The sequence below is a fragment of the Chrysochloris asiatica genome, unplaced genomic scaffold (assembly GCF_000296735.1).
Source record: "Chrysochloris asiatica unplaced genomic scaffold, ChrAsi1.0 scaffold00069, whole genome shotgun sequence".
In the NCBI taxonomy this organism is placed as follows: Eukaryota; Metazoa; Chordata; class Mammalia; order Afrosoricida; family Chrysochloridae; genus Chrysochloris; species Chrysochloris asiatica.
The window spans coordinates 463,323-478,103 of record NW_006408587.1 but is presented as its reverse complement, the minus strand read 5'-3'; the positions used below and the strand labels follow the sequence as shown (position 1 = coordinate 478,103).

Here is a 14,781-nt window from a genome sequence, read left to right as displayed (position 1 = left end):
ATCTTGGCCTCCAAGGAACACTGGCTGCACTTCTTCCAGAATGGATCTTTTGGTTCTTTTGGCAGCCATGGCACTTTCAATATTCTCCTCCAACACCATAACTCAAAAGCATCAATTTTTCTATGGTCTTCCTTATTCACTGTCCAGCTTTCGCATGCATATGAGGTTATTGAAAATACCATGGCCTGGGTCAGGCGCACCTTAGTCCTCAAGCTGACGTCTTTGCTCTTCAACACTTTAAAATGGTCTTGTGAAGCAGATTTGCCTAATGCAATATGTCATTTGATTTCTTGACTGCTGTTTCCATGAGTGTTGATAGTTGATCCAAGAAGAATGAAGTCCTTGACAATTTCAATCTCTTCTCCGTTGATAAGAATGCTGTTTATTGGTAAACGGTAAGGTCAGCGAAAAAGAGGAAGACTCCCAATAGTTGCACTGACTCATTGACAGTAACAATGGCCTCAAATATAACAGTAATTATGAGGATGGCACAGGATTAGGCAGTGTTTTGTTCTGTTGTGCATAGGGTTGCTATGAGTTGGAATCGACTGGCTGGTACCTGACAACAACAAGTACGGTACTGAATTAATATACAGTCACACATGTCTCATATAGCGACACAATAAGCTTACCTAGATTCTAACTCTTATAAAATGGAAGTTAATATAAATATTAACTCTGGTGGTTCACATATCTCAGTGGGGAGGATATGTTCACCTGTGCACAAATGCCTAACACTGCTGGCCTTTATAGACTATAGCTTGACAGAATGAGCAAATATTTGCCACAGTTTAAAACATGAACATCAGATGAGCTCGGGTGAGTTGGGAAGATTGACTGGATGGACTGGAATGCATTTTCTAAGCAGTGCTACCTTTATCATTCTTTTTATTATTTGTTGAGAGGTTGGAGAGGAGAGTTGAACTGCATGACCTATGTACTCAGCACTGCACTAAATGGCTTACTTTCCTCTCTCATTCAATTGTCACGCAGCTCTTAAGAGATAGGTACAATTATTATGTTTATTTTACAGTTGAAGAAACTGAGACTTAGGTTAAAAACTTGCATGGATTCACACAGCTAATTAAACTCTACTGGGACTTGAGCTCAGAAAATCAGTAGCAAAGTTGGAGCCATGAAGCATTTACTGCTATGCTAACCCATGTTAAGTGGTCTGAAAGGGGTCAAGTAAGGAAGATTTGAAAAGTGGTCTTTGACAATTAAGGAAATAGTAATGAACTTAAAAGAGAAACTTATGAGAAATTAGGGATGGGGGAAGTAGGGGAACTGAATACATTAGGTTTCAGAGGGGAAATAATTCTTTAAAGTCATTCATTCATCAAATATTTATTAAGTAAATGGTTCTGTGTGCACAATTAAAAAAAAAGAATGTCAGACCAGAAAAATCTGTGTGGGAGGTAATGTAACCACAGCAATGGGAGGACTGGAAACGGATTTGGACTTCAGAGAAGGCTTCCTGAAGTTTATTTGAAGGAAGAAGAGTCATTTCCTAGATACTGTGGGACAAGTGAGGCAGGATGGACCACATCTGTACTAGAACAATCTGAAAACTTGTCAAAAATGCAAATTCCTGGACTGCATAGAGGGAGCCCTGGTATCACAGTGGTTAAGCTTCGGGCTGCTCATGAAAGGTCAGTGGCTTGAACACAGCAGCCGCTCCTTGGGAGAAAGGTGAGGCAGTGACTCCCATAAAGTTTTACAGCTTCAGAAACCTTCTGGAGCAGATCTTCTCTGTTCTATAGAGTTACTAAGACTCAGAATGGATTCAGCAGCAGTGGGGTGTTTTCATTTGGACCCTATCTGTTATTGTTAAGTGCCATCCAGGTGGTTCTGACTCTTGGGGTCTCTGTATAAGGTTTCCAAGGAGTGACTGGTGGGTTTGACCCAACAATTTTGCAATCCAGTGCTTATCCTACAGCACTACACCAGGATTCTCTTGTTGTTGTTACGTTAATTTCTTGTTTAAAAGATTTGCAAGGTCAATGTCTGGTCTCCTTTGTACTTGTGATATTTCACCTCAACCTTAGTGTCTCAGCCTAGTCTAATTAATAGAGTCAACAGTTAATATGCATGAGAAAGAGATGGAAGTTTTTCGCTTGTACTTTAGGGCCTCTGTATTTGTTTCTTAAACACAGGTATCTTTTGGGCACTATTTCTGACTTCTAAGTTGCTATTAAGGAGAAAATTCTCCAGAAACATTAATGTCCATCATGAGAAATGAGCATATGACTAATGTCTATTTCAGTGATTTCTCCTTAGGTGAAAAATGCTATCTAAAATCATACTGGATTATCTGGTACTATTGTTTTAAATTTTAAAGCTTCTAAATGTGTACATAAGAAATGTGCCTTAGTCTCAGGATTGGAAAAGATAAACCAAGCATAAAAATAACTTGTTGGTCACTGGATATCCACAGACAAATGTAAAAACCTTCCCTAAAATCCGAGACTGTAAATTCCACATCCAAAAAAAAAAAAAAAAAAGCTAAAGAGGATAGAGAGAAACACTGTAAACTGATGATATATGGCGGGGATAATAATCAATGTAATGAAACAAGCTATATGAATGGTTGAATGTGAAGCTGATGGTGTGCCCTGTAAACTTTCACTCAATGCAAAATAAAAACATTTAAAAAAAATAAAATAAAATAACCTGTTGGTCAGATAGATATAGTAACATATAAATCTGGCTTCAATTAGTGATGTTAACAATCTTAAAAAAATAGCATTTTAAATTTCTAAGAGAAGGCATACAATCTGCATAGAATTGGGTGTTTAAAGGATAAAGAAGACACTGTTTCCTACATTTTATGGTAATTTAGATTTTCTCAGTTTATTTTCCACATACCTTTAAATGTGACTTTGTTTGCTTATTTTTTCCCCATTAAATTGTATAGGGCCAATTGCTCTTTTCAAAAATGAAATGTGAATAATGACAAATATGAATTTTGTCCCCCCTAACAAATAAAGTTGTCTTATTTCCTAAGATTATCAACCAGGCATCATTTTCTTTTTAATACCCCGAGCATTTTAATTGTTTTGAATCTCAGAAACCCGGTGCAGGCTCACTATGAGTTGGAACTGACTCGACGTCACTTGGCAACAACGACACTTGGAATAGAGCAGTGAAGTTTCCGCTCTGTGGAGCTCAGAGCCCGCTGGGGAGAAACAAGTAATCATAATTACTGTATAAGACTCTCCATGTGTCCAGCCCACAGATCTCACTTTATTCTCTACTTCAGTTCTTCCCCCAGCCCCAAACCAGGCTGAGGTTTTATAGTCTTCATAAATACAAGTCAGACTATTTTCCATCTCTTTGTTTTTGCACATAGAATATCTTCCTAGAATCTTTACCTTTCTGTCCTGCTTAACTAAATAGTACTTATGTTTTAAAGCCTAACCCGAGTTGCCCAGTGCCTCTATGGAATGGCGTGACAAATGCTTCATAAACTCTGTTGATGTCTCTCTTTTCTCCCCACCCTGTCCCCCTGAAATTCCTATAGGACCCATGCCACATAACTCAGTGCCTGATTACACAGTGCCTAGCATGGTCTATTTAATTCATTTTATGTAATACTCATCTCTTCAGCCAGGATATAATCCTCATACCCATCAGGGACTTGCCTTTGACTATACTCCTCCACAGGTCTTCTTGAAATGCTAGACAGACAGTTGTTGTTGTTAAGTGCATTGAATTGGTTTCCAACTTACAGCGACATATTGTGTAGGGTTTCTGAGGCTGTAAATCTTTATGAAAGCAGAAAGCCACACCTCCCAAGGAGTGGCTCATGGGTTTGAAATGCCGACCTTGTGGTTAGCAGTCGACCAACAATTATCAGTATCCTATTAATTCAAACTGCAGTCTTTCACCAGATTTTATTTTCTTTTTGATTTTCAAATTTAAAATACATTCTTGTTTAATAAACTAATGGACATTCAAAGATAATTCAAACATTTCTTTTCCCTATCATGTAACAAGCTAGAAAAAAACAAAACACTTTTGTCTTAAATGAAAATAATAAAAAAGTTAAATATCAGAAAGCATTGTTTATTGCTTCAGCTGCATTGCTTTAATAAAATCACAAAAGGAATATGATAGCTAAGTTTTGCTTTTTCAACTGGATACTGCCACAGTAGAGCAAATGGATCTGAATTTAAATCTGGTATCAGTCTACCCAAATTAAGTGAAAATATGAAACACTGCAATAATTATATGTTTTTTCCATACTGTCTCCTAACAAGGAAGGAAATAATTGAATTAATGGAGTATAGAGACTGTGGAAATAAGTACAAAAAACAGTGTGTGCTTGAAAACTTTACTCAGTCTGTCAGTAAACATTCCTGAGCCTGTGCTGAGGCGATACCTTGGGTTCCTTCTTCAGATTACAGGGCTTTAAGAGGCAGTAATCTAAAACCTTACAATCTGTTGTCTACATTTGTTGAAGGTCCATTTCACTCTACTAGGTATTATGGGATGATTTCGTTTTTTGAGAAGTTTAGACTCAGTTGTGAGTGATAAGTATTATGGTTCTTGTACAGACCATGAATAAGTGACTACTTATTCAAAGAACCAAGATCACTTACACCTTTCTGCATAGAAAATCTATCCAACCTCCCTACGTATAATCAAATCCATATTAGTGATACAATTAACAGATGGACACCCAGCAAGGTGTGGTATATAGCTTGTTGTTAGCTCTCAGCAAGTCAAGCCCGACTTATGGTGACCCCGTGCCCCAGGCACATCAGAACAAAAATTCCACTCAGTCTTGTATCTTCCCATGATCATTTGTGGGTTGGACCATTGTGATCCATAGGGTTTTCATAGATTGATATTTGGAGGTAGATCTCCAGCCTTTCATAGCCTGGAAACTCCACTGAAACATATTTAGTATCATAGCAACACGGAACCCTTCACTGATAGATTGGTGGTGGCTGTGCTTGAGTTACATTGGCCAGAAATTGAACTCAGGTCTCTGGCATGGAAGGTGAGAATTCTACCATTGAAACACCACTGCTTTGGTATATACATATTAAGTAGATATAAAGGAACTAAAGTAAGGAGTCCCGGTTTGACGCTGTGGTATAATGCACTGGACAGCAAGGTCAGTTTGAACCGTAAGTTCGGTGGTTCTCAAATTCATCAGTCACTCCTTGGAAACCCTATACAGGGTTGCTATGAGTTAGAACTGACTCGATGGAACTTAACAACAACAACAAAGGAAGTAAAAGGACTGGGGAAAGATAAGTATCCCAAAATTTTATTTTTTGAAAGCCACATGTGTCAAGAAGTTCAAGTCAGAACTTGGAATGATCAGTCATTCAAAATATACACAGAGGGTCTGTGAGTTTAAACTCCTTTAATGTATTTATTCAGTCTTCATACATTTATTGGATAGCTGTGGTGTGTTCCCATGCTGGCACTTGGGATTCAGAGTTGACAAATCCATGGGGAAATAATTGAATTAATAGGGCATGGAGACTATATAAATAAGAATAGAAGAGCTGTCTGCTTTAAGACTAAGGCTGCTGCTAACTCTTCCTTTCTCCTCACCGAGGTTACAGGCTAAAGGCAGCATGGGAAATATAATGAAATATTTCACATTGCAGGACAGTGTGACTGTAAGCTGTACATAAGCTAGTGTTTGCTGGTTCTTTAAGATCTACATAAGACTAGCTCAAACTTCCATCTTTAGTTCTTTTTGGAAGATGGGGGAGTGAAGATGGGTAAGGTAGTTGTGTTGTTGACTTGGATGTTCTCTTGTTCCCTCTGATTTTGACCTTTTGCTTCTACCAAGATAGCTCCGATTAAGGATCATTTCATGGTCTGGAAATGTTTTGTACCAGGTCATCTAGACAGAACTCAATTCCTGCCCTTCATATTTAGGTGGAAAAAAAGGAGATGAAGAAGAAAATTAAAGAAAGCTTCCCACTCATACAACGCAGTTTACTGAAGTTTTTTTTTAGCGTGGGGAAGACAAATAGATTTATATTGTAACAGAGCAAATCTGACCATGTAGCTTAAAACTTGTTTTCTTAGGATAAAATATTTAATCATTTCAAAAGGCCTGTGAGGCTCTTCGTAATATGGCACCTATAGGCTTTTAAACCTTTCCTCACACCTCTCTCTTGCTCATTTAATTCCAGACACACTGGTATTCGTTCTTTTTCCAACCTAGTTTCCATTGTAAGAGCTTCTCAAGAGCTGTTCTGTCTGCTTCTCCTCCCACTCTTTAGCTTTCTGTTTTTCAGATCTCAGCTAAAAGGTCTTCTTAGGCCTTTCTGGAACACTCATCCAAATATTGGTCAGTGTTCTTCTTTCTCATAATACCCTGTTATTTTTCTTCTCTGCACTTGTCCCAGTTTGTCTGTTGAAGATCTACTTACTTTTGTCTGTTTTCCCTCACTATGTGGCAAATTCCACAAAAGCAAGTGCTGTTTTCATTATGCCGCATCCCTGCAAATTCCATTTTCTTAACTTCCAAACCTGAATTAGTTACTCAGGAAATATACTTGGATGAATGAACTCAAGCAGAGGGACTTGATGAGTTGATCAGAAGTGGAAGAGAGGGACAGCAAATGGCAAGAGTGGTGCTCAGATGTCAGGCACTGACTAGGAGGATGAGCAGGTTTATAGGGACAGATCCTACCTTGTATTTTAGAGCTGGGTCCATGTGTTGATTAGACTGGTAAGTGCATGGATTCATGGAAGCCTTAGGAGACGTTTTCCTGATGCTTGCTCATTTACCATCTGTAAAATTTCATTTCTAATTGTTAGTACTTGATCTGCTTAGAACAAAGAATTGGTATTTGTGTATTTTGGGCTGCTGCTCTGTCCTCTGGCTTCATTCAGTATTTTTAATATAGGGTTTTGCCCACATTCAGTTTTTAGAATTTGTTACTAATCACAACTTTGCTAATAAGTTCATTTAACCATCACACTGAATGTCTTTTTTATTAATAACAGTGACTCATCAATTTGCTTGCTGCTTCTCTTGAGAAAATTAAAAATGATCTTGATAGTATATCATTTTTTATGGGCTGAAAAAAGAAGTGCTTATTACTAGCATTAGATAAGCAACAGTGCTATTTAGAAGTCAAGCTGTATTTCTTACCACATACACTGATTGCTGATTTATGAACCAATGCCAAAATCTCCAGGACTGGAACTTTTCTTCATATAGTAGATTTTTTGTGTGATCAGAAAACATTCAGTGAATATTTTAAGGTCTCTATAAAAAATTTGACTTTGAGAACACAGAACACAGATGTTTCAGTCCCTTTCTTCATCAATAAACAACAGATTGGATTAAACTCACAAACATAAGGTTGAGCAAAAGAATCCAGGCAGAAAAGAGTTCACCTTCTAAGAGTCCACATATGCAAGCAATAGGTCAAATGGATCTGTGATGTCAGGATAGTGGATATTCTGTGTGGGAGGTAGTGACTGGGACAAGGGGTCTGAGGAAGGCTTCAGGGGTACTGGTAGTGAGGATCATATTCTTCATCTGATGAATGGATATACAGATGTTAAATCTGTGAAAATTAATCTATGCATGTATGAAAAATAATCCATGTACTTTATTTATGTTATATATTATAAAAAGTTTTTAAAAGGAAGTGGATCCGAAAAAATTTTTAAACTAGAGATAAATGCAATATAATTGTAATCATTATACATTTGATTATTGGTCTTCTGTGGTCTTAATCATATTGGGTATAAACCAAGAGATATCTTATTTACTTGATTTTACAGCCATTTCCTTCCTCCTATTCAGCAAAATGAATGAGGTCTTCTCTATCCTCCCAACTAAGACCTAAATGTTTTATTTCTATTGGTAAATTTTCCTTATACTGAAGTATATGTAGGACAGAGAAGCACAAGAAGTTCTCTGGGTTTCTTTATTGATTTCTGAGTTGTGTGTACCTCTCCAAAGTCTTTTATACTCTGGAGTATGGCCACAGTGGATCTAGTATGGTAACAAAACTACAAGCTTAATTTTCATGTTTGGAAAATAAGTTAGAAAAAGTCCATATGGAAGTTGAGAAACTGGAAAGATTTGCCCTAAAATTGTCTGTGAATATATATTTCTTGGAAGTTTTTCATGTACTTAAGTTTGAAGACCACTGTGAAAATACTTGACCAAGTAGCCAAAATAAACAGTGCTGGTACTTTAGCCTTTACATGTAAACAGTTAGGAAGCCATTGTGTAAACTTGCAGCATAGAACTCCTGGCTTCCATTGTACATCTGTGTTGTCAATATATAAGTAATTTCTACTAGAAGAAAATAGCATAAACCAATGTTAGTCTCTTGAAACATAAGCTATGCTTTTGTGTATTTGAATTTTGCAAATGTAGTCTCTCAAAACTGTTGTCGATAAAAGTATGTGATTATCTAGTTTAGTGGACTTTTTGTTCATTTATTTTTTAAAAGTTATGTGGATTGTGGCAATTATCTTAGAATTGTTATATTTAAATATCATGTTTGTTCAGAAATGTGTGTGTATAATAATATCCTCTACAGGGTTCCTATGAGTCAGAACCAACTTGATGTCACCTAACAACAACATAATAGTATTTGATGAGTTAAATCCATTTTGTTAGAAATTTCATTTTTTATTTTATGTAGTAGAGGCCCACTGCACAACCCAACAAACTGATCTTAAGATTTCCTAAATAATTGGAATAAACAAAATGCTTCTGATACTTAAACTTTAGAATCAGAAATTTCATTTTTATAGGGGTTTCAATTGACCTTCTTATGAAGGTCAAAAAATTCTAACAAGTTTTTTCCCCACTAAACATTTTCTAGATATATTTTTCATGTTTACCACTGTTAATGTTAAAATCTCAAGTTTAAACTATATGTTACTGAAAGGAATCCACTTAATTTAAACCATATTTAATCATGATGAAGAAATGAGTAAAATGGAGTACAGTTTCTTGCATACAATGTAGGCATTAGAATTCTGTCTCTCCAAGTGTGTTATCTCGACTCTCAGTTCAAACACACAGTTGCTGATTAAAATGCAGACTCTAGGCCTAGCACCTGGCAGTCTGTATTTTGATCTAGATCCTGAGTGATTGGTATGCACAGTTAAGTGAGGACTGCTACCAGAGCAGCATGACATGATGATGCATGTTCTGTAATGAAAAGGGACACCTCATGGTGGTGGGATATAAATAAGAAATTAATAAAACAATTTATTACATCTTGAATATAATAACCTAATTCAATTTTCATTCTGTCTTTTAGTATAATGTTTCATCTTCATTGCCCTCTAAAATACCAAATATTTTTATTACTGATTATAAACTGCCTAGCAATTATATAAAGAAAGTTTATAAACTGTACTGCTATAGGAGAGCAAATGTCTACCATAAAGATGCTTAATAACTTTTTAATATCCATCTCTAGTGACGTGTTAAAATAACAACTATAAATGTTTTAGTTTAATTCAATAAAGTGGAACCAGTGCAACCTCTAGTTTCACAAATGAAGTGCCTCAGCCTGTGTTTGTTAGCTGTAATGGGGCTCTTGCACGATGTAGTAGTATAAGCATCCCGCGTTTTTCTCGCATTTTTCCTGAAATGAACTCTGCCTCTAACCTCACTCTTCCCACAAACCTTCTGCGTTAAACTGTGGCAATGACATGAGATGCTCATTTTATTTGTAATAGGCCATACTGTTGTCTAGTACATTTAGTAAAATTGAAGGGTGGTTATTATAAAGTGACAGGTATGTAAATAATGTTTTATCAGTGATCTCTGTAAAAGTGTTCCTTCCTTCCCTTTTCATTATAAAAGGAAACTTTATTTCAGAGTAGAAAGTACATTGTCTGAACTCATCAACACCCTCTCTATCCCTCCCCTCCCCAATTTGTTGCAGACCAGGATGAAAGAGCAGCTGAGCTCAGCAGGGAGCAGAATGAGAAAACCATCCGGAGCACGCAGACCGCGCTCCGCAATTTCCGCGAGTTCCTCATCTCCAAGTATCCTTCTGAAACACGAGAGATTTATGTCATCCCTTGCAAGGAGTTGGATGCTTACCTTGCCTCCTTCTTTGTTGATGCCAGGCAGAAGGATGGGTCTGAATATGAACCCAACAGCTTGGCCAATTACCAGTGTGGGCTTGAGCGGTACCTGAAAGAACACAGGTATGGCTATAGTATCACCAGAGATAAGGAATTCAAGCGTTCCCAAGAAGCCCTGAAACAAAAACAAATTGAGCTCCGCTGCAAAGGAAAAGGAAATAAGCCACACAAATCCATGAAACTCACCTTTGCTGATGAGCTCATCCTGCGGAAAAGGGGACTTCTAAGTCGCTATAATCCTGAGGGTCTGCTCAACCTTGTATGGCTCAACAACACAAAAGCTTTTGGGCACTGCACAGGCTTCCATGGATCTACCTTGAAATGGGGTGATATCCGACTCCGAGTAACAGAAACAGGTCTGGAATACTTGGAATGGATGGGTCAAGACACTGGTGATCTGAATGCCAAAACCAAGAGAGGGGGAACAGACTCCCGTGTATATGCCACCCAGCATGCCCCCCAGACCTGCCCCGTGCAGGACTATAAGGAATATGCCCAGCGGCGGCCTCCTGCCATGCGCTACGAGGATGCCCCTTTCTACTTGTCCATTAAGCCCGTTGTGAACTTGGCAGCTCTGCATTGGTACAACTGCCAGGCTCTCGGCAAGAACAAGTTGGCCAAGATGGTGAAGACCATGTGTGAGAAAGGCAACATCCCCGGCAGGAAAACCAACTTCAGTGTGTATCAGAGCTGCAGCACCTTGTCCGAGGCCCAGAGCAACCAGCTGGTGCTGATCTGTAACAATCTGAGCCAGCAGGCCGCCCAGTCAGTGGCTGGCCACTCCAACAGCGGCAATTTCATCGTTTCCGCCTCTTATGACTCTTCCTCAGATACTGCTTGACCAGGTGGCTTGAACAAGACCCCCCGTTTGATTACTGTGTCCAGAGAAACTGTGATTATACACTTTCTCATTCCCTTTCCTTTGCCCTCAGTGTTAATTAACTTTATAAAAATATAAATATATAATATATTTTTCTTTTTACAAATAAGCCAATGGAAATAGTTTAGTATTACTAATATAGTATTTATAGGCTTCAGAGAAATGTACTTGTGGGTGATTAAGTGTAATTTACTGGTACTGACTTTACAGTAGTTCTCAGGCAAGACAAAGTAGAGAAAGATTCCATTTTTGTTTTGTGTTTTTCATTTGTCAGAAAAGAAAACTTGACACCGTGTCCTCAGCTCCTGCTTTTCCATCCCACCCCATCTCTAATTTTTTGGTCTACTTAAAAAATGGCTATTTTTTAAAATTTTAAATTTCTGTATTAACCAGAGGAAGCAACACTAGCTTTACTGCTTAGATGCAATTATATTCAGTCCGGTCCAGAATTTGAACTGTTTATATAAGCTCCACATAAAATTATTTACATAACTTTTTTTTTTTTAATCTTAATTAGAATTTTAGCTTCTGTGCCTCCTTTTTTACAATGTGTGAAAATCCAGTATTTTTAGCTGTATCTTTTCCTTTGGGGAAGGGTGCTGGGGAGGAGGAGGGAATAAAGGTGCCATTCATTTTAAAAGATATATAATTTTTAAATAATATGCAAAGTCTAGAACTGTGGCAAAACAATCCTGACTGTTACATAGTTCATTTTTACTGTTGTACTTGAACATGGATCATTAACAGAATTTCCTTTTGTCATTTTAGAAATCAGTGTAAATGGAGTTTGCTTATCAGATTTATTAGGAAATTTGAATTCCTGAAGGTTTAAAAATGTTTCCAAGCATGACTGTATATCACAGCCCAATCAGAAGGGAGAGTGGAAATGTTTTACTACAAATGACTTAGTAGGGTTAGTTGAGACCAAAAGAAGCAAAAACAAAACTCATACTCTTCAAAGCTCAAATCCCCTAAGGGGTTTACTTGACTGTAGTTGAGATCAAAGGAATATTGACACTCATTTTAGGTTGCAATATTTTGTTACCAGATTTAGCTGAATTCAATGCATTCTTGAAAACTCTGCGCATGTTCTTCTACAGTAAATATAAATACACTAATCTGTTGTAGCCTACAATTGTAGTAATGGTAAAACTCGGTTAAATGATTCCAGAGGACTTCAGAAAGTTCTTGGAAACATTCTGCTGTCTTTTCATTGCATTTTTCCACAAACTTTTTGAAGTCCCAGTTTATTTGTGGTAGTTTTTTCCAAAGTGTTTTTTTTCCTGTTTTAAAGGCTGTGGTAAGTTATTAGTTAGGTCCTTCAAAAATAAAATTTAGAGGTAGAACCAAAGTAATACTGAGCTACGTTTCTATCTTCTATAAACCATTGCCACACATAAACTCCTGATTTTAAATGCTCTTTGGGTCTGAGCATTCTATTGGGAGGTGTTTGTTTTTCAAGGCAACTTCATAATTCGCAGTAGCTGGGAAAGTAGGTGGTATTTATGTATTAATTTTCTATTACTAGGGCAGATTTCATTCTGATTTGCATGACTAACTCATCACCTTAGTTGAGCCTCTCCCATGGCTGAACACCCTCTTTCCAACACTAAGTCATCAACACATAAAGACCCATTCCTCTAAGATGCAACCTTTTATTTGGCTCAGGAGTTGGGAAGTATGCCATGGACGTTGTGTAGTATAGTTAATTTCATTTTTGTGACTTCTCCATAAAGAGACATCCATTTATATATTCAGAAACTAAGAAAGGACAGAAGCTCATTGAGGGGGCTATATCTTGCTCTACTTTTTTGTATTAATATTAATGATAGCTGTCATTTTTTAACCCATGTGAGTTCCAGGACTGTACTAAGTGACTTACATGTATTAGTTATAAAAATACTGGTTACTAATTAAAAGAAAATTGGAAAATACAGGTAAGCATAAAGGAAAATACTTACTCATAAATCACTAGCCAAAGATAACCACTGTCAATATTGTGGTAAATATTTCTCCAGACATAATTCAATACATACATGTTTATGTCTGTCTGTATTATCTTTAGTTTTTAACAATTCTAAAAAGTTGAGTTTTCTCCCATTTTATAGTTAGATCAAGGCAAGTAAATTATAGCTAAGGAAATGATTGCTATCTGTCATCTGACTCCAAAAGTTTTTCTTTCTACCTTTCTCAGTACCAACTCAGTCATTAGTTTCCAGTGACTTGAACCATAGATGGAGACATGGTCTCTTCTCGGCTCTCAAGACTGTCTGAGAAAAGGAATGCTGAGTGATCTTTCATGGAGGCATACTTGCCCCTAATTTCTCTTACATTCATTTTAAACCACAAGACCTCTTTCTCCCAGTTCTCTTAACAAAACCTTCCTGTTTTCCTTATTTTATAACCAGTCTAGAAGCACACAATATGCCCTAGTTCTAAAATTTTTCATGAAACACTGCAAATGTGATTGTACCTTTTAGTTTTGCACTGACATATTTTCTAGAATCTTGCTACATGTTTTGACAGCAAAGTAAGTTTGTTATGAGGAAGAGAGGCAGTATGCACTGAGGAAGCAGAACTAGAAAATTCCAAATTCCTATTTATATTATATTGAGGTACTGGAAGAAAAATATCTCTCTTGTTTCATCCATTGCATTTTCATTTAGACATAAAACTACTAAACTGAGAACATGAAGTGTTATTTATATTTTTTCTGATAACTTAAACCAAGTAGGAAGACTGTCACATTTAATTCAGAAGACTGCTTTTTGAAGAATGGCTTGGTAGATACATAGTCAAATTACAGTTTATTTTTGAGTTAATTAAATGATGAAAATCATCTGCAACTATGAATTTTGTGCTTTTGTCTAAACAATCCCACTACCATGGAGTTGAATTTGACTCCTGGTGATCCTCTATAGGGTTTTCTAGGCTATAAATCTTTATAGGAGCAAACCACCTCATCTTTCTCTTGCAGAGTGACTGGTGACTTTGAACTACCAATCTTATGGTTAACAGTCCATTGCTTATTCGATTACGAGGGCATACCACTTCCAGGTGCCATTTTTATTATCATTTAACTTTTTGAATTTAAATTTACCTTAGAAAAACAAAATCATGTTCAAGCTGTGACAGAAGTAGATGCTGAAATTATATATGTGATTTTAGCAAGACGCCAACAGTCCAACCACTGTTAACCACAGCTGAATAAGCTGCTTACCTAGGAAATCCTGTGGTTCATGCAAAACCAATAAAGCTGCATTTGCTAAGTTTACACTTTAATTTCGATGTCATGTCATGTTAAAAATTCTCCAGTGCCCACTCACATGAAAAAATGCTGAACTCATCTGTCAGCATTTGGATGACATCGCTGAATAATTTAATCTTTTGTCCATACTCATGTGAGTGAGACTAGTTGTTGGAAACTTGAACACACAGATGTTACCAATTTTTTATAAGACCATAGCATTTGAGACAAGCTGTGGACTTCATCTAGAAGAGCTTTTCCATAAGATTCTGTGTATTATTCTGGTTTGCCTGACTGGTTTGAGTATGCTTCATAAATCTTTATCAGCTATTTAAAATATTGTTATTATTTAGTACTTATTATTTTCCCTGGGTCAAATCTTTTCCTAATCTACTAAGGAACAGTATGACAATTTTCTAACATGCATCAATTCTCTTTTATCTTTCAGTTAGATCATTGTTAGCCAAACCTTTTATAACATTAAGTTACACAAATTAGTTTCCAGATGCCATAAAATTAAATGTTTTTACCAAGATGA

At 36.8% G+C, this 14,781-nt stretch overlaps 1 protein-coding gene across 3 annotated transcripts in view; it reads left to right on the top strand.

Moving 5' to 3' along the window:
• KIAA1958 (KIAA1958 ortholog) overlaps positions 1 to 14,781 on the top strand; it is a 192,222-nt gene that overhangs the window by 128,468 nt on the left and 48,973 nt on the right. Inside the window, exon 2 of one of the 3 annotated variants that reach the window (XM_006864665.1) lies at positions 9,912 to 9,995. The exons of the other annotated variants lie outside the window; for them this stretch is intronic. Coding sequence (XP_006864727.1) covers positions 9,912 to 9,995 — 84 coding nt within the window. The remainder of the gene's footprint in view (positions 1 to 9,911; positions 9,996 to 14,781) is intronic. 3 annotated transcript variants of the gene reach the window in all.